Source organism: Cyanistes caeruleus, chromosome 7, assembly GCF_971803275.1.
Source record: "Cyanistes caeruleus chromosome 7, bCyaCae1.hap1.1, whole genome shotgun sequence".
NCBI lineage: Eukaryota > Metazoa > Chordata > Aves > Passeriformes > Paridae > Cyanistes > Cyanistes caeruleus.
Window position 1 is genome coordinate 34,186,722 of NC_141707.1, and position 24,734 is coordinate 34,211,455.

Below are 24,734 nucleotides of genomic sequence, written 5' to 3' on the forward strand. Positions count from 1 at the left end.
AACCTCTGTTAAAAGATGAGCTGGAAAAGTACACTGCACAGAAGAGCTTCACTTAAAATATGCCCAAATATATATACATATATATATATATATACACATAAATATAATATATATACAAATAATACAAATATATATACATATGAGTATATATATTTATATATATATATATATATATATATTTGAGTATATCTCAAATAGGAGCTTTGAACTGTATGTTGCAGCCATTAACATCTTTTTGGACCAGGTGGCAGTTTAGAAGTTACCCAGAGAAAAAGGAGATTTGATTCAGGGTGCTGGGGATTGTGCCCCAAGGCTCATGGTGGTGATTTGTTGAACCAAATGTTGTGCTGTGGTGCCACTGTGCCTCAGATAGAGGGAAATGTGACAGATATTTCAGGATATGAGTTCAATACAATCGATTTGTGATTATTGGGACCTGGCCTTGGTGTACGTGTTCGTTTTGGTTTTAAGTTGCAGCTCCTTTGTCAGAGCTGGGGTATAAATAAACTCATTTCCTTTGGTGCCTCATTCCCAAATGATGCAAAAAAGCCTATCTTGTTTCAGATTTACTGTACCTTCATTTCCCAGCCTGTCTAATCAGCTGCTCTCCTTTGGGGCCACACTGGTGGCCTCTTTGCCTGCTAACACCTACTGCAGTGTTAAGGGACAGAGAAGGGCATCTCTTCCCTTACTCCAAGAGTGGAACATTAACCCTTTCACTTCCTTTGCCAGGCAAACTGCTCTCCCACCGAATCACAGCAAAGCACAAACCTCCTGGTGCATTTGGTTTACTTCAGACAGAGTGGCAATTGAGCAAAGGCTTTGAACAGCTTTAATGTCTTTAATTTACCAGGGAGATTAGACAGCAGGTGGTGAATTGTTCAACAGTTCCAGATATGACTGTGTTATGTGTTTTGGTGCTGTACTTGTGTTTTAATTATCATGAATTAACATCAGTTAAAAGCACCAGAGCAGCTAGTGAAGACCTGTGTAAGTGCATTTCTTGCTCAGCACTCTGTGTTCTGCAGGTTGTGTGAGGAAGGTAGCAGGAATCCGGTGTGTTGGTGAGGAGGCTCAGGTGTTGCACAGATTTTCTGTATCTTGGGTAAACCATTTATTCTCACTGTCCCCACTTTCTTCTCATGTTGCTTGCCAATTTGTAAAATACACTGCAAGCAGAGAAGTGCTTTCATCTATTTGTTTAGACAGAATGATTTGGAGCAGAGATCTTTTTCACTGTGTATCCTGGAAGCACTCTTGAAATGCCGTCTCTGTCCTCCAAATAAGCAAACACTCACAGTACAATGCTCCAAGAGGATGGCATTACAGCAGGTAACACTGCACATTGCTGAATAAAAGATGCAGCTTTCCACGTGCCACCTTTGTAGAGGTAATCTAATTCCATTAGAATTCATTATGGGTGTTCAGGTTGCACAGAAGATCCACTGCCCAGCTCACATAACCCAGTCTCTCATGCTGCCAGAGGAAAAGGAGCCAAGCAGTTAACAGAGCACAATGGTTGTTAAACTGGTTCACCCAAACCCAGTCTCCTAGGAAAATTAATAAGAAAAAAATTCACAAACTACTTGTATTTATTTATATTATTAGCTATCACAATAATCTTCCAAATGAGAAAAATATGATTCAAGAATAACTCACCAGAAGAATAGAAAAGGATCTTGAAGGTAAAGAGGTTTCTTAGATTCCAGAAAACAGAAGGAAGCCTCAGGTTATCTGAGAGCAGTCTTTAATTATTTAAATATCTAATGAAAAATAATTTTAAAAGCCAACACGAGCTGTCTTACGCAAATTGATTTCTTAAAACATTTAAAGTCGTTTGGACATTTCACTTTTGTCTGTGTTGCTTCTTCCTTTCATTCCCACAGCACTTTCCCCTCTGCCTGCACAGATCAGAGTAGCTGTCTCTGCAGAACAGCAGTCTCATTTTGTTTACTTTGTGTTTCAAAGGGAATTGAACAAGCCCAGGATTCACTTTCTCTAAACAAATACTGGCAAGACAAAGGTATCACAGCTATTCTGGGGACAAGAGGTTTGCTGAGATGGGAAATGGTAGAGACCGGCAAGAAAAAAAACAGTCAATGTGTTTTTATCTGAAAAAAAGTTAATCCTTTTCACAGCCTCATTTTCTTTGCTTTTGAGATAGCTCTCCTTTTTCATTTAGATTTTAGTTTTTAAGCTAAGGAAAGCAAGAAACCGAGATATTTTCTTTGTTCCCGTCAAGTAGCTTGAGCAGTTCGAGAACAGAAACCAGTCGGAGCAGTGTGATTAGCGTAGCCAATTAAGGTGGATTTGCATATTCACAGCGCAGCTATGGAGAAATAACTCTGCAGCGCTAAGGCGAGTGTGGCAGTGCCTGTGTGCCAGTGAGAGCAGCCTGGCACTGTGCTGGGTGCTGAGTGAGCAGCAGCCGGGGTGATGCTGCACCCCCAGCCAGCCCGCTGCAGGGAGGGAAGGGCGCTGGGCAGGCAGGAGCAGCTGGAACTGCTGGAAAAGGTTCATCTGCAGCCCACTTACCCAAATGCAACAGCAGCTCTCCAGTAGGTTTGTTTTCCCAATATTCATCCCAGCTGCGATTTTTTGCTATCTGACAGTTTTGGGGGCTCAAGTTCATCAGGAGTTTGGGGCACCGTGGGCACCGAGGGGTGCAAGGCGGTGGGTGAGCTTTGCAGGAGGCACAAGGGGGGCTTCATGCAGTGGATGGATGGCAAAGCTCTGCTTTCTTCTGCCCCAAAAGGCTTTTCACCATGGTGGTACCTGAGGGCCAGGAAAAAAAGCAAACAGCCCTCTGGGAAACCTCATACACTGTTGGGTAACAAAGTGGGGCTGGCGATCGCAGCAGCTTTGTTGTCTCTGAAGGTGCAAAATCAGCTTTTGCACCACAGCAACAACAGTCTGTGCTCCATCTCAGTGATTCTCTGACCATTTGTCATCTCTGACCAACAGCTGCATCACTACAAACATCTGTGTGAGCACAGAGTGGCTGGGTGAGCAGCACACAGAGCCAGCTGCACCCCGAGCCCATGGGATCAGCATCCCCAGGGGGCTCAGCTTTCTCACCAAGGGGCTGGCAAGTGATTGCCAGTGTGCAGCATCCATGGGTGCTGACTTTAGAAAGAAACAGAGTGGTTTCTGTCCTTAATGCTCTTGCCTCCTCGCCCTCAGTGCTGGCAGCTGAAGCCATGGTGTGCAATTGCAACAAATCGGGTCAGGAGGGACAAACTGGAGCATTCTCCCAGGTACAGCTGCACAGGCCATGCTCACTTTCAAACCTGCTGGGGGAAAGGCAACAACACAGAAATTAACTCATGGTATTCACTGCTACAAAGCATCAAGGAAAACTTAATGAAATGCCTAAAGTGGGACCATTACAAAAATCCTAAATTTTTAAACTGGTATCACACCCGCTGGGGTAGAGACTGTGAGCTGTCAATCTCCACGCCACAAAGAGGCATTAAGCACATTTAGTTGTGGAGAAATGTCTCTCTCCAGGAAGATATATCTTTCTATAATCACCCACGATAGGCATTTTACTCTGGAATACTCACTCCTGGTTTATCTAGTCCAGTAACCCATGGAGGATTTTTTTTTATTTTTAATGGTCTCCATCTCTGATTATCCACAATTGTCTCTTTCCTTCCTGTCCCCTTTGTGGTACCAGCTCTTTTTTAGAAACTTAATAAACTTTGTGTATGTTCTAAAGATAATATTGAAAACGTAAAATTGTGTTCTGCATTTTATAATTGGTGTGGAAAAAAAGGGGTAGATCTAATCCTATTGGGCCTTCTCTTTTGCTCTCTCTCTCTCTCTCTCCCTTTTCCCTTTTGATGGTAAGCAGCAAATTTTAATTAGCTTCATTTCCACAATTCAGTCATGCATATGTAATCTTTGTTCACACTTTTATAAAGTAAAATTAAGTGAAAGAAATGGGGTAATAATAGAAAGCTTGTCTGAGCAGAACAAATGTGAATTATCAAACGTAAGGAAAGATGACTGGGACTACACAGCTTGAAGTTCTGCCAGGTTTGAGGTGATTTTTCTGAAACAGAAGTGCATAAATAATGCACAGAAACAGGTGCTGATTATCCTGTTTGGGGCATCTTTTGTTCATTGTGTACTTGGGCTGCTGAGGTACCGTGATAACCACTGAATGTGAGGAGACTGCTTAATAACAACTTCCTAATGGTTCTCTTTTATCATGAGCTGCAAGTGTCACATGAGCTTGTCTAGTTAATAAAAATCACTTTGTGAGCCCACTGTTCTTAGCTTTGGTACTGGAGCACATCAGTGTACTGGGCCTCTCTCTGTTACAGCTGCAAAAGCTGTACTGCCATTTTGCATTGAAATTTAAAGGTTTCCTAATCCATATACACACCCTCTAATTAAATGGTTCCAGGGGTTACCTTGGGAGCCTTCAGTGCTGTGGTTTGAAACTAAAACTAAAGATTACATTAAATTATTTCCCCCTGGGGTCAGACACAGGAGGGGGGAGAACATTTGCATCCCTGCTACTCCAGAGTATTTGAAAGCACTGGCATGACTGGGATTACTGACTGTTATTTCTGTTATCTAACATGAGAAGATGCAAACTTGAAGGGAAACAATTCCCGTGTCTAAGTCTAGAGCCCACCTTATTTTATAACTTTCAAGAAGCCTCTTTAGAGTCTAACCAGTTATGTTAGGAAGCTACCAGTTCAGCAGCAGCTGAAAACCAGAACCTCCTGTTGATGTAAATCAGTCTCAGTCTCAGAGGCTCCATGAGCAGCACTGCAGATGCTGAGGTCTTCACTAAAGGAAATGTGAAGTAGTGAAGCACGTGGGCAGTAGCACATAAAGTAATGAGCTCTGAAGCCCAGCGAATCTTACACTCATGAGGAGATACTTTCTCTTCAGCGCCATTCACACATTCAGCCTGACAACCAAACCACAGCTTTAGGAGAAACACCTCTTCCTGTGACAGGAAGTGAATTTCAGATATGAGGGGCTTGTTTTTTGTTGGTTTTTTTTTTTTTTTTCTCTCTCTCGAAACCTGCTGCGCTGCCAGTGACTAAGGATAGCCAAGATTTTGGTTAATGGTTAACAGAGTAACCACACAGACTCTGACTTCCTTCTGCTGGGGCCAGGACCAAAAGCTGCTTTGCTTGCTGGGGAACAGGCAAGTGTGGAAAGCAGAGCAGTTCCCACCGTGAAGGACTGGAGAACAGAGGCTTCACCCCGTGGAGGAGGAGGAAAATCCAAAAAGAGTAAGAGGTGTTTGCTATAAAGAAAGGTAAGAGCTGAAACACTTTCCTGTTTAGCTTACTGAGTCAGAGGCTGCTGCTCACAAACCCCACAGGTGTGGCTGGATGAGACACACTCGTTATACCTGACTGCTCGGACATGTGTGGCTTGGGGACAGGGGCAAAGTGAGGCTCTGGTTGCTGTGAACTTGGAAGTTGGAGAGGGAAGGAGAGCACTTCCTCCACCCTGGGACTGCTCATGGAAGGAGAGACACCCACTTCAGACTGTTCTCATCTCATTGACCACAGCCATGTCCAGGAGTTTGAGGTGGCTCTGTGGGTCAAGATCACCTTGGCCTTAATTTATGTCTGCATCTTTGTTGCGGGCCTCTTGGGCAACAGCATCACCATCAAAGTCACCAGGATCCTGCAGAGGAAAGGCTACCTGCAGAAGGAGGTCACTGACCACATGGTGAGCCTGGCCTGTTCTGACCTGCTGGTCATCCTGCTGGGCATGCCCGTGGAATTCTACAGTGCCATCTGGAGCCCCTTTTCCACCCCCAATGGCAACATTGCCTGCAAGCTCTACTACTTCCTCTTTGAAGCCTGCAGCTATGCCACCGTGCTGCACGTGGCCACGCTCAGCTTTGAGAGGTACGTGGCCATCTGCCACCCCTTCAAGTTCAAGGCTGTGTCGGGACCCCGCACGGTGAAGCTGCTCATTGCCTTTGTCTGGGGCACATCTGTCATCGTGGCTCTGCCCCTGCTCTTTGCCATGGGCACAGAATATCCCCTGGAGACCATCGAGGGCTACCAAAGAACGAGCTCCTGTGTCAAACCTACTCCCAGGCACTACATTCCTGAGCTGAAGCACAACATGACCATCTGCACCAGCCTCTCCACCAAGTGGTCTCTGTTTCAAGCCAGTGTCTTCAGCGCCTTTGCTGTGTACATCGTCGTGCTGGGGTGTGTCGCCTTCATGTGCCACAGCATGATGAAAGCCCTGATGATCCACAAGGCAGGAAATGTGGCAGTGAAGGGTGGACTAAGGCACCGGGAGCAGTACCTAAGGAAAAATGAAAGTTCAGAGGGCAAGAGCTCCAGGAGACAGATCACTTTATTCCTGGGTAAGAGCCACGTCCCACTCTGCCTCCCCTCCCTCCCCTACCCCCTTTCCACTTGGGAAGAAAGCCCAGAAACCTCCATTTATGTCTCACCAAGCTCTCCCAGAGGGTTTGAAAGTGGTACAAAATGATGGATAATACTTTTGGTTGTGATGATGCATTTCAAGGAGCCTGATGTTTCTGTATGTTTTTGATTTTTTTTTTGTCATTAGAACTGGTGGGAGGGAAAAATAAGTAGAAATCCATTTACTGTCTGCTATTTCTGTTGGATTTTATTATATGCCTACATGCAGCAATATGACAGGCTGTTGCAGCCTGACCTTTGGGGTAGCAATAGGCAACAGTTGCCTGGATATAAAGTAGCTGTACTTGGATGTTTTCCCACTGAATTACAAATGTGGATGTATTTAGTAAGGCTGCTGATGGGAGGGAAGACTGTCTTGCAAGATCTCAAGCTTGTCTCTCTCTGAAGGCATTTCCCTGTTAATTCAGGATGCTCCTTGGGGAGTTCTTAGCTTCAGTAGTTGTGGCTGTGTTGCATTTGAGCATTAAGGAAGCTGGACTGGAGAGCTGATTCAGTCTCACAAATCTTTCTGGCTCTGTTTGAAGACCTGTAACCCTGAAATTATGTTTGATTCTTATCTCTCTTGCTGCATTTGTCAGACAAAAAACTAATCAAGCTGTCATTTCACCAGCTTGGAATCTTTCTGGGCAGTGATCCATGCAGTCTCCACATTTGTTGATAGTCTTACAGGCACCCTGAATCATGCCCTGTCTGCATTACTGTTAGTTCCTCTTTTGTTGGGTCGCTTATTATGATGCTGGGTATAATAAATGAACCATCTAGAGTAGGAATGCACAGTAGATCTGGTATTTCTGTGTTGCTTTTTGGTGCTCTGACTGATTTGGCAGAGAGGGACTTGAAATTTGTGGGTCTGTCCACTTCTACAACTTTAAGTCGACTAGATTTTGTATTACATTTTTTTTTCTCTTTTTCAGTTGCTTTTTTTTCTGAGGGTTCTGTACTTCCTCATCTAGTCCTGCTTTTGCCATGGTCTGTCACAGACCTTGAGGCTGCCATGAAATGAAGAAATCATCTCCTCACAAAGTGGCAGGAGGCCACACCTGTGGTTTGTTAAAAGTTCCTCACTCCAGTGAAGCAGTACAGATTTCTGGGGAAGAGCCTCCCCAGGAATCCCTGTATTTAGTGGAGCTCAATACAGCTGTTGCACAGAGCAGAAAAAGAGATCTGCTCTTCAAGTGCTGCTTGGGGGATCCTTAGATATGCGTGGATCTCCCTCCCCTTGTGCATTACCACAGCCACATTAAAGCCAAGTCTAAGAGCCAAGTCCTGGCCAGGCTGACAGAAAGTAAATTGCCTTGACTTCTCCTCCCCTTCTCGATTATTCTTCCTGGTACTCTAGCATGGAACAGGCAGATGCAGTGCTGCTTGCAGAAGTGCTGAATGAATGGAAGCAACTGCTTTGCCCTTTGTGATAAGGGAATTTGCCACCCAGTGTGTCTGAGACTTCACTGTACTCAGCTTTCAGGAGCCAGGAGATACTTGTGTGAATTCCCCAAAATTATTTCAGTGGCAAGACACTTAATACGAGTCTTGCTAATTTACTTGGCTCGGGGAATAAATTAATAAACTGAGGAGGAAGAAACTCCAGCTTGCATTTCTGAGAACAATGCAAAGCAATTTAATTTGGAGATTTCATAAGAGTGGTGCTTTAGGGCAGTTTTAACCCAGAAGAGATGAACATAAATTGTTTACAAATCGCTGAATTTAAACATTGTGATTTAAAAGTCCTCTTTGTTTTTCATTTAACAGATGGGTCAAATTAAAACCAATACTTGCACATTCGCAGCATATTTCACTTTTAATGTGAAATGTAAATGACAGTATATAGCATCATGTCTTTGTACATCTAACAGCAATAAAAACAATTTAGCATTTTCTTCTGGTTGTTAAAAGTGATAAGTTCTATAAAATGGAGATTAAAATCATAAATCTGACTACGAGAAAAAGCTAAATAGGGGATGACACGGGGAGGAACTACTGCTTTTTTAGTGTCATGTTATTGTGTGGCACTTGAGAACATTCATGGAAATTAATTGTAAATGTTGAAAGATTGCTTGCCACAGGTGGTATTGATGCTTGCAGGGGGAGCTCTGGATGGGGTGACACCGCTGGATAGCTGTAATGTATCTGAAAACATTTGGCTGATGACTCTCATGAAATGCAAGCTTTTAACAGTATTTAAAACCTCTTCATATGCTTGATGCACACTGACAGGGATCAATTTAGTCTTTGTGGCTACTTGATCATCTTTCTCCTATGGCCATGAAGGCAGGGGTCACCTAAATGGTCACAAGGTGCCACTGGGGGCCTCTTGCTGCTCCAACACCTGAGCTGAGGCCCCTGCACTGTAGCAGAGAACTCTCAAGAAAGGGTGAGTTTGGAGAGCATATATCTTATAATTATAAATATTATAAGTGGGTTGTAGCAAACACAGAAAGGGAATGTAAAAGAAGGGGTAAAAGAGAGCTCCAAGTAGTGCAATAATTATAAATATTACAAAAAGAATGCTTCCATAGCAGAAAGTAAGTCAAGAATCTTTAGGAAGTGCTAACACTGGGAAAGGGGATGAGCCTCCACAGAAGCTGCTGGAGGGAAAGCACCACCAGCAGTGCCTGATCACTGGCCATGGCTCTACCCTTCTTAACCTGGTCACTGTCCAGAAGCACTTTTGTACAAAAACATCTGTGTGCTCTGTTGTCACACTGCATCTGACTCACCTCAACTTGCACCCTATAGCAAAGTGAGTTCTGGTGACCCCAGCTGAAAAAGACATCAGTTCTAAAGCTTCTGTGATGTTTCCCTTGGCAGCTTCAGTTTGAGTTTCTCCTAAAAGCCTTGATCATTTTGCATAAAGCAGCCTCAAGCCTACCACAGTACAGACATTGAAATAAGAGTCCATTAGTTTTGCTACATCCTCTTTCTTTGTATTATACACTTCCACTTGGCCCTTTGGAGCAACACTCCTCTGTTTCCACAGATCCCTGAGTGGGGCTGCTGGGCATGGTGGGTGCTTTGCCAGTTGACCTCTGGGCAGCATTTTTCTGTCCATGATGAAACATCCATCTTTCCTGAGATGTTCCCTCCAGAAAAGAGAAATACCAAAGCAATCTAGCTGCTATGGAAGTGTTGGTGGAGGTGCATTAAGGCACTGCTGTAGCTGCAGCAGTCTGCAGGAGCCAGAGCTGAGCTGGAGGCCCTGTGGGTACCAGTCCAGCACCACCAGCTCCCCTGGGACATGAGAGGCAGGAAATTCCCACTGCTCTCTCTTTCCCACCTCTACAGAACTGCAACTTTTCTGCTTTGGGACTATGAGGTAGGATGAATTTTGCCTGGACAGCAGATATCCTACAGCTCTTTTAATAAGCAGGCAAGGGAATTTGTTATAACCCATGGCAGTGCCTGCATCTGAGAAAAGCAGTGTAGTGGTGGTTTTTAAATTTTTTTGTCGTGTAACACTTAAGTGCGTCAAATACATTGAGTGTCAACCTGAGGGCAGTGGCACTGGTGGATTCCTGTGATGTGGTATGACACAGACAGCTTCAGGTGTGGTCTGCTTTACAGGGCAAGAACAGCCAGGGGCTTTACTGAGGCTCTGGTGCGTGCCATGGAATAAAAGAGAGTCCCTGTCTCTAAGGGGAAAAATTAAAAAAGAGAATGGGCAGGAGGGAAGGATTGGAAAAACTAGGCAGGAGGAAGTCAGACCTGACCAAGGCCACACCACTTTTTTGGTGGCTGTTGTTAAAACAATGGCAGGCTACTCTGTGAAAGCACCAAAGCCTCTGTAAACACCACAAACAGCTGTACCAAGCCATAAGCTGAAACTAGATAAAACCTTGACTCAGAACTTCAAAGGATCTCTTAGAACTTGAGATGGAGCACCATTTTCTTCCCATATGCTGCTGCTGGCAGTTTAATGCTCTGCTCAGAATAAAGGTATTATGTGTAGGAATAGCCTTCCTAAAGATTATTAAAGAAGTGCATTTTGTAAGGCACTTGGCAAATTTCAGGAGACAAATTACTTCAGAATACTTCAAGTAGCTCTGAAAAATACATGGTTGTCATCTAGCTATGACTCAGGCACAATGTAATCTGACAATAGTAGGACTTCTGTTACAGGAAAATTAGATGCTTCTTCATAGGCTGGTTTGGCTGGGTTTTTTCCCTACTGAAATAGGTAAGGGTTAGGTATAGAACAAAAATGGAAAGAATAACCTAGTTTATGAGATTCCAGAACACAGCTCCAGCCCATGTTCTTTAAACTCAGCTTCACTGACTCCTCTTGGTTCATCCCTTTAATCATTCCATCGAGCTGCCTTTCTTCAGGCACTTTGCTGCAGATGTGTCTGAAGATGAGTACACTGTAGGCTGATATGATTTTAATCTCTCTGTGTTTTGTATGGTGATTCCATCCATGTTTTCCTGAGCAGGGCTTTGAATTCCACAAGAGAAGCAGGAGGCTCAGTGCCCTGAAATGGGGCAGGGGCTGAGGGAACATGAAACACACCAACAGACCAGGGCTTGGCCACTCAGTTGTTTGGGGCATCCACCCTCTGTAACTGGTGAGTCTTTTCTTTTAGGTTCTGTTTCTTGGAAAAGTGATGAAAGCAAATTATTTTCCTGCTGGTGTTCAGTAAAATTTGTCTTCCTCTTCTTTTCAAAAGCATTAACCCGGCATCACGGCAAAACCAATCAGTGCTGTTGAATGCTGGTAGCACAAAACCGAAGCTCAGCTATTCAACAGGTGACAATGGAAAGGATGCAGTGAGGGATGATGGCTTCTCAGGGCAATTGTGTACAAATAATCTCCTCTGAAGAGCGGGGGAACTTCTGTCAGTTTAAAAAAAAAAAATGCACAGTAAAATAGATTCAAGGCAAGCTTCCAAAATCCAGACATCTGTATGTCCAGCTTTCCCACACAGCAGTTTAAAAAGGAACACAGGGAGAGCCCAGCATAATTTTCCTCCCTATTGTACAGAAAGCAATTTATCTACTCCTGCTTTTAACTGGACTCATGTAATAGAAGATTGTGCTGTCGGCATAAGTGGACAGTCTTCCTTTCCTCCTACACTGAGGGATGGCAAAACAGCACCAAGAGAAATAGAATCGAAGAATAGGGACTAATTGAGGCCAGCACCCCCAAGGTACTTAAGATTTTTGTAGTTTTAATGGAAAATCAATGTGTGATTACACTTCGCATTAGAGTACTTAAAAATTGCTTCAGCATGAAAAGTCTGCAGCTTGGAAAACAACCTCACTCCTCAAATACTGTAGTCAGAGGCTCAGATTCACCTCTAATGTAGTCCACACAATTCCCCATATATGCTACCTTGGCAGATAGAGTCTCTGGGGACGCCTGAGTGCTGTTTCTGCATGAGAAGCCCATGAGGACAATGAGTGCTTTGCTGGAGCTTTGTTAAAGTTGTGACCACACTTCTGTCTTTCACCTGATGCCTGCATGGAAGCTGGGATTTCACCTGGTCTGTAGGGACCTACAGGTTTTGACTCTTTATGCTTCAGCATCCCTGCTGCCCAGAGAATAAGTGCACAGCTAAGATTCCTGAAGAACTTCTGCCCTGTACTTACAGCTGCCCAAAGACTTTAAGCCTCATTAAGGACCATTACCCATGTTGGCCTTAAAATTAATATTATTAATCTCTCTCTCTTTCCCTCTTGCAAGCTGGAGTTAATAAACCCAGTGGCCCTTGGTTCTTTTGGCACTCCTAGGTAAATGCTAAGAGAAGGAATTAGGGAAGTGCAGGCAATGTCCCTCACTGTGGTAACATGAGCCAAGAAACAGGCAGGGGACTGCTGCCTTTGGAGCTGAGGACAGGCTGTGTCACCTCAGCTTCTGAAAAATACACTCTATCATGGCAAACCCTCCCCAAGACATGTTTTCTTACAAGCCCTGGAAAATGTCTTTTTCTTTGGTGTGGATAAGAAAGCAGGAAGATTTATTTCTCTCAAAGTGGAGAAACACAGATGTTGCTACAGGTATGAGGTGGATTTAGGGAGATGCCCTCAGACACACACAGCAGCCCTGCAATAGGGAACCCTGTCTCATCAATTTTGGTCTACTGCCCTTATTCTTTGCTCAAGAGATTATTGTTTTAAGCATTAATTTCCCAGTTTTTCTCTGTTTTCTCGCTCTCTCTTCTGAGCAAGATGCCATCTCAAATGTAGATTGCTCTTGCAACTCCCCAGTTTCAGTAGGTAGGAGTCATTTGTGGGAAGTTCACAGATAATTTATTGGAATCTTCACCTGTGAAAGCTAAATGCATTATCTAATTCTCTGTTGTTTCATATTCAAATTATGCCACATTTCCCGTAATTAAATCTTTTGTTTTCCTATCTGATGTTGGGGCCATTATCTTTTAACAATGATTGCAAGCCTGTGAATTTTAATGGGGAAGAACTTTAATATCTGTGCATTTGTTAGTGAAGCTTTCAATTTTGTTATTTATTATCTTAATTAATGACACAAGAGGGGTCGAGTGCACCCTCAGCACATCTGCAGATGGCACCAGGCTGAGTGGTGTGGTTGGCACAGCTGAAGGACAGGATGACTTCCAAAGGGACTTGGAAGAGGCTCCCAGGCCAGGTTAGACAGGGCTTGGAGCAACCTGGTCTGAAGGAAGGTGTCCCTGCCCATGGCAGGGCGTTGAAGCAAGAGGAGCTTTGCAGTCCCTTCCAACCCAAACCATTCCAAGATTCTGTGATTATGCTACATAACCTCTTGGTTCACTGGAGGCAACTTTGTGTAAGAAACTTAAGAACTGACCAATGCCTTAAAGATTTCTTCCTTTCATTGTAGCAGGTGAGTTCCTAAACCACTGAAGATAAACAGTGGAGATTTCGAATTCTGTTTGGCACAGTGTGCTGTAGCAGTGCTTCAGCCTTTTTTGAGGGCATCATAAGCATGCTTAAACTGCTTAGGTGAGAAAGCAGTAATCCTTCTGATCTCTGCTATTCATGGATGAGTAATATCAAGGTCAGAATATTATGGATTAAATGAGTCTGCTAAGAACCTTTTAATCTTCTGAATTGTGACTTACAAGGAAAGGTGAAACTCAAAGAGGTCTGGTACTGTGATGAGCTAACTTTTCCATATTTCCTCTTAAGCTGTCTGTAAGCTTCTCCTTGTTCCATTAAATTCCTGTTAAAAGCACCCAGCATTTTTGTTCTTACCAATTTTTAGGATGAGGAATTTAGGTTGAAATGCAGCTTTGAGGTTAGAGTTGGGGATCCATCAGCAGGTGTATGTTGTTACAGAAACATGAAGGGAGAGTTCTGTGAGCACTGGGAAAGCACTTGACAACCACAATTGTTACACATGTGTAACAATTACCAGGAAACTAAACTTTAATCATCAGTATAAAAACAACAGGGGTGCATTAGAGAAGAAAACATTTCTTAGCCATCCATCCTTGTCCTCGGTGTAAATGGCTTTCTTTTCCCATGTTTGATTAGGTAACATCTGCTCCAATCTCTAGCTGAACTTTGCAAAAGAGCTCAGCCCCTTTCAGAGGGGAGTGTAAATATTTTGTTCCTTTTCATGCAGCATTTCTGCAAATCCACCTTGATTTGCTCCTCCATATATTACTGCCAGCCTGCTTTTTGTGCAGTGCAATGATTGTCTTCCACAGCTAAATGAGCAGCCACTTCATGCCCAGACTTTTGTTTTTGTGGTATGTCTGATATGGTGCTGCTGAAGGTGATTTTGATTTGAAGAAATATTAGAAGATCTTGATTGCTCCTTCATAACCAAATCCCTGGAGTTCAGTATATACATATGCCTTCTATTAGATTGCTGTAACTGCAATTATTATAGTCCTTTTGCCATAAGGCACAAAACTTGAATTGTGAAACTCGCTGTTGTGGAGGCCAGATGTAAGAAGGAGCTCCTAAAGAGGTTAAGTGTAACCTTGAAGGATTGTGCTGTCAAGAACAAGATATAATCTCTACTCTAGAAAGTCCTGATACTGCTGGCTGCCAAGATCTCGGTGTGAATAGAACAGGAATATCCCTCGTACCTTCTCCTGCAGATCTCTATGGAATCATCACAGAGAGAAAATAATGGGCAGATGAATCCTAGGTCTGTCCCAGTATGTCTGCTATGGAACTTTCTGTATATGCAAAACCAGACATGTAATCTGTCTGCCTTTAGCTAGGAACATGAGCTTTTTAAGATGGTAGAACAAAAATTTTGAGTAGACAGGGGAAAAAAAAAGGGTTGAAATGCTCTCCCTCAAATTTTGGTTATTTTTCCCTATACCCTTCTGCCCCTAAATTGTAAACTTTTCAAGAAAAAAAAAAAAAGATGTTCATGTGTTCATTTCTGGGTGTGTTACTTCTGTTGTGTGTACACCAAAATGTCTCATTTGATAAGCTCTAGTCCTTGCTGAATTTTAATTCCTGTGCCTCACATTGTCTCTCTCTCCAATAAAGACAACTTTTGAGCTCCCTGAGTTTGAAAATGAAGCTAACATTTGTCCCATAAAGGCACTGAGAATGAAGGTCATCACCACCTGAATCTCTTACTAATGCTCAAAGATATCTATAGAGGAGAATTCTTGAATCTGCTAAGACCAAACCAAAAATCAGAATAAAAGTTTGAAGGTAGCTAAAGACTGCAGTACGTCAGCAACAGAGTACACAGATATTCAAACAGCCTTTCTTGTGAACACAACTTTTAACATGTCAGGTTTGAACCATTAGATAAGAACCAGCATTGTGTGGTGAAGGTCAAACAGAAGTCAAAAGCAAGCATGCTGGTGCTTGCCCTTGTCCTTCAGACAGTGAAATTGCTAAAAGCCTTCTGGCTTTCTGTCACACATTCACTCAACAGACCTTTCTGATTGCTTGAAAGAAATTCTTGCCTAAAATGGATGAAATGGGTTGTGTCACAGGTGTTCAAAAGATTGTATTTAAGGGATTGTTTTGTCTTGAAAGCCAAAATACCTAAGCCCTGATGCTAGTAGTGATGACATCAACTTCTGCCAAAATGTGTAAAAGTATGTATTGGCTTTTTCAGACCTACACAAACTTTTGAAATCTTTGATGATGATTCTAGAGGAGTAACACAGCTATTGAAGTTTAATGGTTTAGAATATATTTGTTTTTAAACTTTTGAAAAACTGCAACATGTAACTACCCATATTGAGGTTGGAGGAAAAAAGCTGCTCAAGTGGCTGGAGATGGAGAGACAGATCTTTAACAGAAGCCGAAAAAAGGTTGCATTGTTTAATGTAGCAAGCAGAAGAATACAGCTGGCTTTGAGTTATCTGTAAGTACAGTGGGGCAGGGAGTGCCAAGGAGAGAGGAAGATCTGGTTTGGAAACCTTGCAAAAGGGGTTCAGAAGGAGCTCTCTGCAGAGTGACTGGGCACAATCATTCTGAGCTCACTTGCAGTGAAAGTGCACTCCTGGCACTCTTGCAGTGCATGTTCAGACACTGCCCAAGGAGCCCAGCCTGTTTAAGTCAGGTTATGTCAAGCAGTTTGCAATTGCCTCCAGCTGCAGAGCAAGAATGTTCCCTCCAGCCTGCTCACCTGCAGCTTAGAGACTCGAGCCTGAAAGTCGTACTATCCTTGATTAAGTCCAAATTTAAAGAGCTTTGAATCCATGCTGACTATAGATTTTCTATAAGAACAAACAAACAAACAAACAAAAAAACAACCAAAAAACAGCAATAGAAGAGAAAAATGAGAAAGTTCTGAAACTGCAGCCTGCTGGTGTGGTGGGCACAAAGGGCCATCTCCCCTCAGCTGGATGTGCCTGTGGAGGTTTGTGACTGTATCCCTCTTCTTGCCTTCAGTGCCTCTCTTGTGCCTTTTCTTAGAAAATTTCCCCACCTGGTGTACTTGGAGGCAGCCTTGGGAACTCATTGTTAAAAGTTAATGTCTGGAGACTGAAGCTTTCCATTGGCGTGATTCCCTTCCCTTTTCCTCCCTCCTGCTCATACACACTTCTACTGAATTCTAAAAAGCTTTTTGATAGCGACTTGGAATTCAAACATCCCCTTTCTATTTGTCTCCTGGTCCAAGCCAACATTTAAATGCATTCTTTTCTATTACTAAGAACATATTGACAATTTAGGAAACATTGTCCTACAGTGCAAACACTCTGATATTACAAAACACTGCCATGTTCTCTGCATTGATCTAAATGAGAGCATTGGCACAAGAACTAATAGGCCTATGGGGGCCATGAATGAGTGCAGACAGAAATGAGAACATTTCTAATCATGAGAAGGACACGTTCTGGGACAGTTTTCCAAGCAGAAAGCAAACTCTTTTCAGTTTCTGGGGTACAGAATGCGATCATTTCTGCAAGTCTGGGTGTGGTTGCCTGTGCTGGGAGTGGAGACATGTCTCTAGCCATAAAGCCAAGGACTCCACTGGTTTGGAAGGAAAAGGTTGGAATGAAAAAGTCATGTTTGGTGCTCCTTGGTGTGGCCTGTGTGACTCCACATCCTCCTTCGGGAGACTGCTGAACTTGCAAGGTCCAGCAAGCCTAAGCAAGCTGAACATTTTCACATACCTTTCAAATACCTTCTGCCGAAAGGAAACTTTGAGGAAGGTGGCCTGGGACTGCACAAGTCTCCTTTGGTGCGCATCCAGATCCCTGCCTGTAGTGAAGGAACCATTTCCTGCGTGTTTTGGTCTCTGAATCAAGGGTAAGATATCCCACTGCTGCCCAGATCTGCTCTGCCAGGCTGCCCCTCTCCTAGCCCACATGGCTGTCAGCCTCCCTGTGCTCAAAACCCTGCCTCTGAGCCCCTATCTCCAAGAGAGAATTGCTTTAACCTTATCAAACGGAGGTGAAATTTAAAATGACTTAATGTTTATTTGCTGACAGGCAGGAAAGTCCTCTAAATTGACTGTCACAGCTGGAACACAATGCTGTAGGACAAACTCATAACCTCTTTCTGGCCTTCAATGAAACAATGTTAAGTTTGGGAAGTGGGGATATTATTTTGGCCCCCCTGGATATATATGGAAAACATTCTCATTTTGAAGTTTCATACAATGAAGCTATATTTGATATTTGCATAATTCAAAGAGATGAAATCCTCAAACAGGCACAGAAGACTTGATTTCATTAACTTGGGATGCAGCCATCCCCATCTTTCATGCAAATGGAAAATACCTTTCCTGTAAGTATGCTTTAAAGATTCATTTCTTTCTCTAATCAAGTGGTGAAATCCTACCCACGGGAACCAGAATTGATTTCTTTTCCCTTCAGACTCGATATCATAGACCTTATTTGGGTTAAGTTCTGTTGTGGAATGTAAGGTTAACCCTTCTGTGTGCTGCCAGTCAGCTCCATGTGTTCCTGTTTGCTGCTCCAACATGCTGAGAATGCACGTGGTGCAGCTGTCCTGCAGATGTAGCCATCAGCTCAGGGAAGCTCTGCCTCTTGTCAGCAAGGATCTATTTCCACTGAATCCCTGACCTTGAGAGCTCATTTTTAAATTTCCTACTGGGCCTTGAATGCTGTAATTGATTACGGTTGTTTTGGTTTAGTCTTTAACAATCAAGGTGAAGAATTTCTCCCAAATTTGTGAAGATGTCAGGAGGAAAGCAGCTTTCCCACACTGCATGGGCAGGGTCAGGGAACTGCAGTGGGCACTGATGGTTCTGGTTGGGAATGGAAATCAGACAGGAATGCTCTGCTCTTGGAGCTGGCATTTGTGCCAGGGGCCTCTAGGGGCATGAGACAGCTCCACTGCATTAATTAAATTTAATAGCATCAGTAAAAATTAAAGATTTTTGATTTTAGTCCAAGTAATTTTGGGGAACAGTCCTTCTCATTATGTGGTCTGAGCCCTGGCTGAGATTCCTGTCCATGGCAGTGGTGAGTTCCCCTCTCTCCTTACTACTGAATTGCCTGTATATCTTTGTATGCTATTTTCTGGTTCACCTTCTTGGTAATAAAGCTCTGCATTTTATTTTCTGTCTTTGAGATATATCACTTTTCACTTGAATTGTCTTATATTGCTTGAAACTGATAGCCTGACCCCTTGGCCACTGCGCTTCATCAAAAGCAGGATGCTCTGCTACATTCTAATGAAGAACTGCCTTAAAAATAACAAAAAAAAAAAACAAACCAAAAACCAAACCAAATGGAACCAAATGAATTAACCAAAACAAAACACCCCTCCAATTTAACACGCCCCCCAAATTAAGAACCACAAAGATAGGAGGAAAATCTGTATTTTTCTGTGATGTCTTGTGATGCTTCATTTTCTCATTCTCTTTGCCTTAGAACACAGGACACTCATTGGGAAGGGTGTTTTCTCACTCTGAAAGTGAATTTATGGTGTGCTCCTTGCCTCTCCTGCCCACTAGCCTGTCCTGCAGAAGGAAGCAGTTGGTCAGCAGCACTGAAAGGCTCAAGAGAAGCCAAGATGACCTGGATTTGCCTCTTGTATCAAAGGAATATTTTACTCTCTGATTGGCACTGATCAGCAAACCCTTCCTTAAGTGTATACACCTTGTGGTATTGGACGTTGGCATGCAGGGCCCAGTACCTGGAGTCAGCTCAAAGGGAGCAGCCAGCTGAGAGATACATCACCTCTGCTTCCCTCAGGGTTCACCTGACACCACCAAATGGGGCTTTCTGACACCAGGGGATGCTGGAATGGTCTGTGTCTATAGGCACCCACAGATGTGTGTATATAAACATATTTACATGGGGGTGTTGTCTGATTAGGAGTAGCCATTCTCACCAGTTCACTTGGCACGCCTCTGTTGCTCTCACTGAGCAGCAGGGTGGGTTTTTGGCTTGTCTGGTTTAGTCTTTGAGCAGAATCAGGCACATTTTGGGAAAAGACCTGTCCAGCAAAAGTCCCAAGAGCTTGGAGAGTGGGGCAAACACCACTCTTGTCAGTGTTCACTGGAGACCATCACATGGAATTCAGAAGGACTAACACGATTTCAGATTTTGGGTGCCAAAAACTTTGCTGACTGAACTCTAATGAGCTTTGCTTTCAAGTCATTTCAGGTCAGGAATAATTGCCATCTTTATATCACAATTTTCAAATACTTTATTCCTTGAAGCAGCACTGAGAAAGCCAAGTGTCCCTAGGGTTCAAATCTTCTTTATTTAATTTTCCTACTATTTTAATGTATCAATGGTTCTGATCATTTTTGCTCAATGTGGTTTTGAGGAGAAAATTCTGAGGCATGGAAAAATCTGTTTAAAGTGAAACATCATGCTTTTGATCCAAGGACTGATGTTCTATGGGAGGAACAGAAACAAAAGTCTCATGATAACCCCTCTGCTTCCCTAAAATAGAAAACCTGCCTAGTTAATGAATATAAATGAATGTACATTCACTTCTTTTTTTTTTTTTTGAGGTTACTAAAGCTGATTAGCATTAGGGTACCACAATTTATTTAAAGCAGTTGAGTAATTATTCATTCTATCCTATGAACATGCAACTTATTTATTACTAAAAGTTTGGGGGATTTTTAAGTGTATCCTTGAAATAACTTTGGGGACATATCTTTGTCATCATCTGAGTTTTAAAATAAGTATTTTACAAGAAGTAATTCTGGTATACAGGCAAAGAAGAAAAATTGGTCAATGCTATAGATATTCAATAAACTGTGATGCATCGTCTCACAGGAAAGGACTTAAAATCCTTAGGCGCGAAATAATGTATTGACAATTTGTGTTTACACAAGTAGAATTCAATATTCAGCATAATTAAATTAGAAATTGATAGCTTGTGCAAAACAAAACCGTTTTTCATATAAAATTTCACATGGGTGAAGCCACTTTGCTTTATTGTGACACCAGGTGGATCAGGGTGCTTTGGCTGACAGTTATTTTCCATCAGGTCACCATGAAGTGACTTGTATGCGTTAGCATTACCTGTTACATTGGGCTAATGAGAATTTATTTTCCACTTGCCTGCAGAGGCTGTGTTGTTAGCAATGCCAAGCAGGTTAAGTTGCTCTCTCTAGGTCCATCCTTGCAAAAATTGCATCTTCTTTTCTCTCCAGCCACCCGTCCTCGGGGTGTGGAAAGACTGGCAGAAAAGTGAGCTGACTCTGGCTGCAGTCCAGGAGCTGTGAAGGTGTGGAGGTCTTCAGGCTTGTTCCTCGTTGTCCCTCCTTTAAACTTTAATAAGCTGGCTGCTGGACAGAAATACCTTTAACCTGGTTAAAAGTTATTCACTAGGTTCACATTATTTAAGGTCCAATTGGAGTCTTCTTTGGGCTGGCAGCACTTTATTTCCTCATGCTTGGTAGTCGTCCCTAAAGGCGTGTAAAACTGTGTGTGGAGGAAAAGAAACTGAGATTCTTAAACACAATATTATTATTTCAAATGTAGAAGCACCGTTTTAGATTAACTATCACTTCAGTATGATAATTCTATTTTGGGATTAATGACTAAGTCATAGACACCTCTAGCCAAAACAAATGAAACCGTTGAGGTGAGCGTGTAGCAGAGCAGAGTTTCAGTATTAGGTCTGCCTTCCCACAGGAACACACACAGCTCTCATTAGTATTTGCAAGTTCTGGGTAGGTACCCAGGGAGGAACATACACCACTTAAAAGCTGGAGGAAAATAAAAAAGAATCTGCTCTGAAGCTTCCCTGCTGAAGCACTTGAACCTCATCTAAGGAGTATTATGGGACAGAAAAAAATCCTGCAGCTGGTGAACTTTATGGCAAAGTTGCATTTCATCCTCAGACCAGTTGTAAAAAGACAAGCTAAAATAAATCTTCCACATTTTGCAGATGTGCAGAAAATTCATGAATAAAATTTAAATCTGCAAGCAACCAATTATGCCATAATAACAAGTTAAAAAAAAATTCAAAGCACCTGTAAGCTGCTCATTTAGAACCAGCAGCATCTGAGAACAATGGCACCAGGCAGCCTCTGACTTAGCAGAAGCAGCACTGGGTTATAAAATTGTGGGCACTTCAGTGATGTAACTGGTACTTTATTTATCACAAAACAGTGTTTTGGAGCCCAGTCTGATACCAGGTGCCCACTGTGTACTCACTGTACAGACAAAAACAAATAATTTCTATGTCAAAACCTGCAAGATCTACATAGAGCCAGAAGGAATGGTGAGAAGGAAATTTGACATATAAAGCTGACCTCCTCTAATGTTTATTAATAGAGCATTTACATTTCAAGTGCATGTACCAAATATTTTGAAAGTAGATAAGAAATGTTTATTTAGAGTAGAAAAGTAGCCCAGATGCTTCTGAGAACCAGAGGCTCCATGAAAACTGTGTAGCAAGTTTTAGGTAACCGAGTTTTGCATTTCCTGAAAAGGAAAGGTGGATCTGAGTAGCAAGAAATGCTGCTAGTAGACATTCATTGTCAGCCACCTCTGATGCTGGTGTTGGAAGATGAAGAGGATTATTTGCACTAGCTTGTAGCTGCTCAGAGGAAAAATAAATTCTGTATATTTGCAGATTGGACTAGACAAAGGCTTTGTTTCTTTTAAGAAAACTCCTTAATATAACTTGTGCTGAGCCCGTTTGTATTTTTCCCTTGGCAGTGTTATGAAACCTCATCTCTTCCTGATCTGCATTTGAAGAGTCTTCATTTTTATCTCTCTTAGATATGAGACTTCTCCTCTTTAAGCACTTTCTCACCTTCATTTGAGCATGGAGCTGTTGGGAGGCTTTTTTTTTCCCACCTTGAGCCTGAGCAATAGTCCAAGTATTTGCTTTAGAGAGTCCCTGGTTTGTCATTGATGGGCAGTCGTATTTCCCAATGGACTGGCTGCAGCTCTCCTGGGTGAGCCTGTTTTGTCTGATTGTGTCTTGGAGTAACGCAGGGACAGCCTGCAGCTTTGTTTGCTCACAGAACTGCACATCCAGACACACTGCTGCATTAAACTTTGTGCATTTAGGAGGGTAAACAGCCTGTGGCAGGTGGAGGGTTGGCCTTATGGAATCATAGAACCATGGAATATCCTGAGTTGGATAATTTCTACCATGCAGTTTCACATGCAAAGGAATTGCTTGGAATGTGATGAAATTAAGAGAGCAAGAAACCACGCAGTTTATTTCAGACACACATCACTCCACAGGAGCAGCCACTTCTGTGGGTCATGTGTCACTTTAATGCTTGCTGCACAACCAGATATTTTGGACTTTTGAAAAGACCATCATCTGATGCTAATAGTGCAGGATTTCTGAGCCCATGATATCTGTATCTGAATAAATTAAGCTGAACTCTCTCTCCTTTCCCCTCCTTTCTCTGTCTCCACCAATATGCCAGGTCTAGGTCAAGCAGCAATGAGCAAACATGTGAGATCTCTAGATGGGATAAACACATGCAGTTTACTCATGGCACTTGATCTGAGTTCAAAAATGAGTAATTAAACAATTTTTGGAGACTGGTCTTCCTTTTTGCCCTACCTGCAATCTCTTTCTCCCCAGCTGGCTGAACAGCAGTGTGTGGGTATGTACCTGCAGATAATACTGGGAATTTCTTTGAAGTCTTCCCTGCCTTTAATTTCATAGTTTATTTGTGGAAAATGTGATTATATAGGCTGTGATTTCATAGAATCGTGGAATGTTTTGGTCTGTAATGGACCTTATAGAAAATCTCTTTTCAACTGCTTGCTATGGGCAGGGGCACCCAGCACTAGACCAGGTTACAAAGAAAACCAAAATCCTTTGATTTGCTGTGTGTTTCTCTGGAATCTCTTTAAGAGCTCCAGAGCTGGATGCAGTGCTCCAGGTGGGGTCTCATGGAATGGAGCAGAGGGCCAGGACCACCTCCCTCACCCTGCTGGTCACCTTTCTTTTGATGCAGCCCAGGATGTGGTTTGGGCTCTCAGGGCTGGAAATACACATTTTTGGGTAGTTTTGAGCTTCTCATCAGCCAATTGACAACCAACTCAATTTGACAGAGGTTGTTTTCCCCCTTGGATGCTCATAAGACCAAAAGTGACTGCCAAGTGTCCACCACTTTATGCTTCAAAGACAATCTCCTCTTTGCAGCTTATAAAACGCTATAAGCCAGGAATGTATTATGTGCATAAAATCTATGGCTCTCTCTTACATCCCAGCCATAATGGGGTTCTTTTATGGCTCTCAAGCTCTTCCTCCAGCAGGCAGGACAGTTGCCTGAAAACAGCCCCAAGTCTGTTGGCCAGGGATGTGTGCACAGTGTTATTGAGGAAGGGCTAATGTTGTCAGCACTCTGGTTTTGGAGCCCAGACTAAGAGGACTTTTTAATTCTCTGGTTAGAGAAAGAGATGCTTCATAAAGCTGTATTACTTCTAAAGGGTTACAGATGAAGATAGTCTGAAACACAGTAAGTATTAATAACAGAAAGCACTGGACAGAAGATTTTCTTTATGGGGAATTGCCCATCCACAGCATAGTAAAGATTTTATTCTTTTCATAAGTCAGGATTCTGAGTTCAGCTAAAGCTTTTACAACTTCAGATTTTTATCCTGCTGTCCAACTGCCTCTGTTTCTTTTGGAGAACCAGTGAAGATTTTTCTTTTTAAAACACTTTTTCCATGCCTCAGCACCACACCCCAAAGTGTATGTATATATTTTGCTTACAAAATGGCCATGTTGATTTATTATTTAACATTCATGCAATTAGGGTTCTAAAATGATAGCTACTTTTAGCCCTTCACAGTTAATGGAGCAAACAGCAATTTTTTCACTGCTCAGTAAACTCTTTTCCTCCTTCTTCCCCCAAATTCAAAAGTAAATAGAATTTAATTTCATTCCCTCAGCCCCTACCTTAAGTTGTTCTGTCCCAATGGCACCATCACTATGATTATATTTAACAAGTTTCGTTCTTTACACCCTGAAATAAACATGTTTACTAGCAATAACTTTGCTAAATTTGTAGCCCTTACACTCAGGGACTCTGCCCTCAGGTTCTTTGTGCTTTTGTTGTAGAAAAATTGGATGAGAACTTCAAATGGTGAAGCTGGAAAAAGAAGTACATTCCCAGTATCTTTTTCTTTTCTTTTAAAAAGCAGCAGAAATTATTTCAGTGACACACAAAAAGATTTGTGTTGCAGAATATCTGGAAAGCAGGTTTCCCTCCATTTGTATTCATGACAGCTTCCATATATTCAGCTATCAAAACCTATTATGAAGAGCTGTATTGTAGTGTAGATAGATTTTTATGCTTGTCATAATACAGATCTATAGGTAAATTTGTCAATGATACATTCACTGTCATATTGCTCTATTTCTTACAGAAAATATTCTTAATGATACCAAGCTATATGTCTTTACCATGTAAGACTGAGTTTGGTTGCTGGCTTTTAAGAAGAA

At 42.4% G+C, this 24,734-nt stretch overlaps 1 protein-coding gene and 1 long non-coding RNA gene across 3 annotated transcripts; both read left to right on the forward strand.

Annotated features, from left to right (window-relative positions):
* The first annotated feature begins 5,393 nt into the window (after positions 1–5,393).
* LOC147652296 (G protein-coupled receptor 39-like) lies at positions 5,394–18,393 on the forward strand. Of its 2 annotated transcripts, XM_086898616.1 has the most exons (2): positions 5,394–6,364; positions 14,892–18,393. In XM_086898616.1, exons 1-2 carry the CDS (start codon positions 5,497–5,499, stop codon positions 14,900–14,902), a joined length of 879 nt encoding a protein of 292 aa, XP_086754742.1. In that variant the 5' UTR covers positions 5,394–5,496; the 3' UTR covers positions 14,903–18,393. The 2 variants fall into 2 exon arrangements, with proteins under 2 accessions (XP_086754742.1, XP_086754741.1); XM_086898615.1 differs by lacking the exon at positions 14,892–18,393 and having other exon boundaries at positions 5,394–6,492.
* Positions 18,394–21,326: 2,933 nt separating this feature from the next.
* LOC147652297 (uncharacterized) lies at positions 21,327–24,145 on the forward strand. The gene is made up of 2 exons (XR_015289533.1): positions 21,327–21,533; positions 21,974–24,145. It is a non-coding gene; the product is annotated as an uncharacterized LOC147652297 (long non-coding RNA).
* Positions 24,146–24,734: the final 589 nt, after the last annotated feature.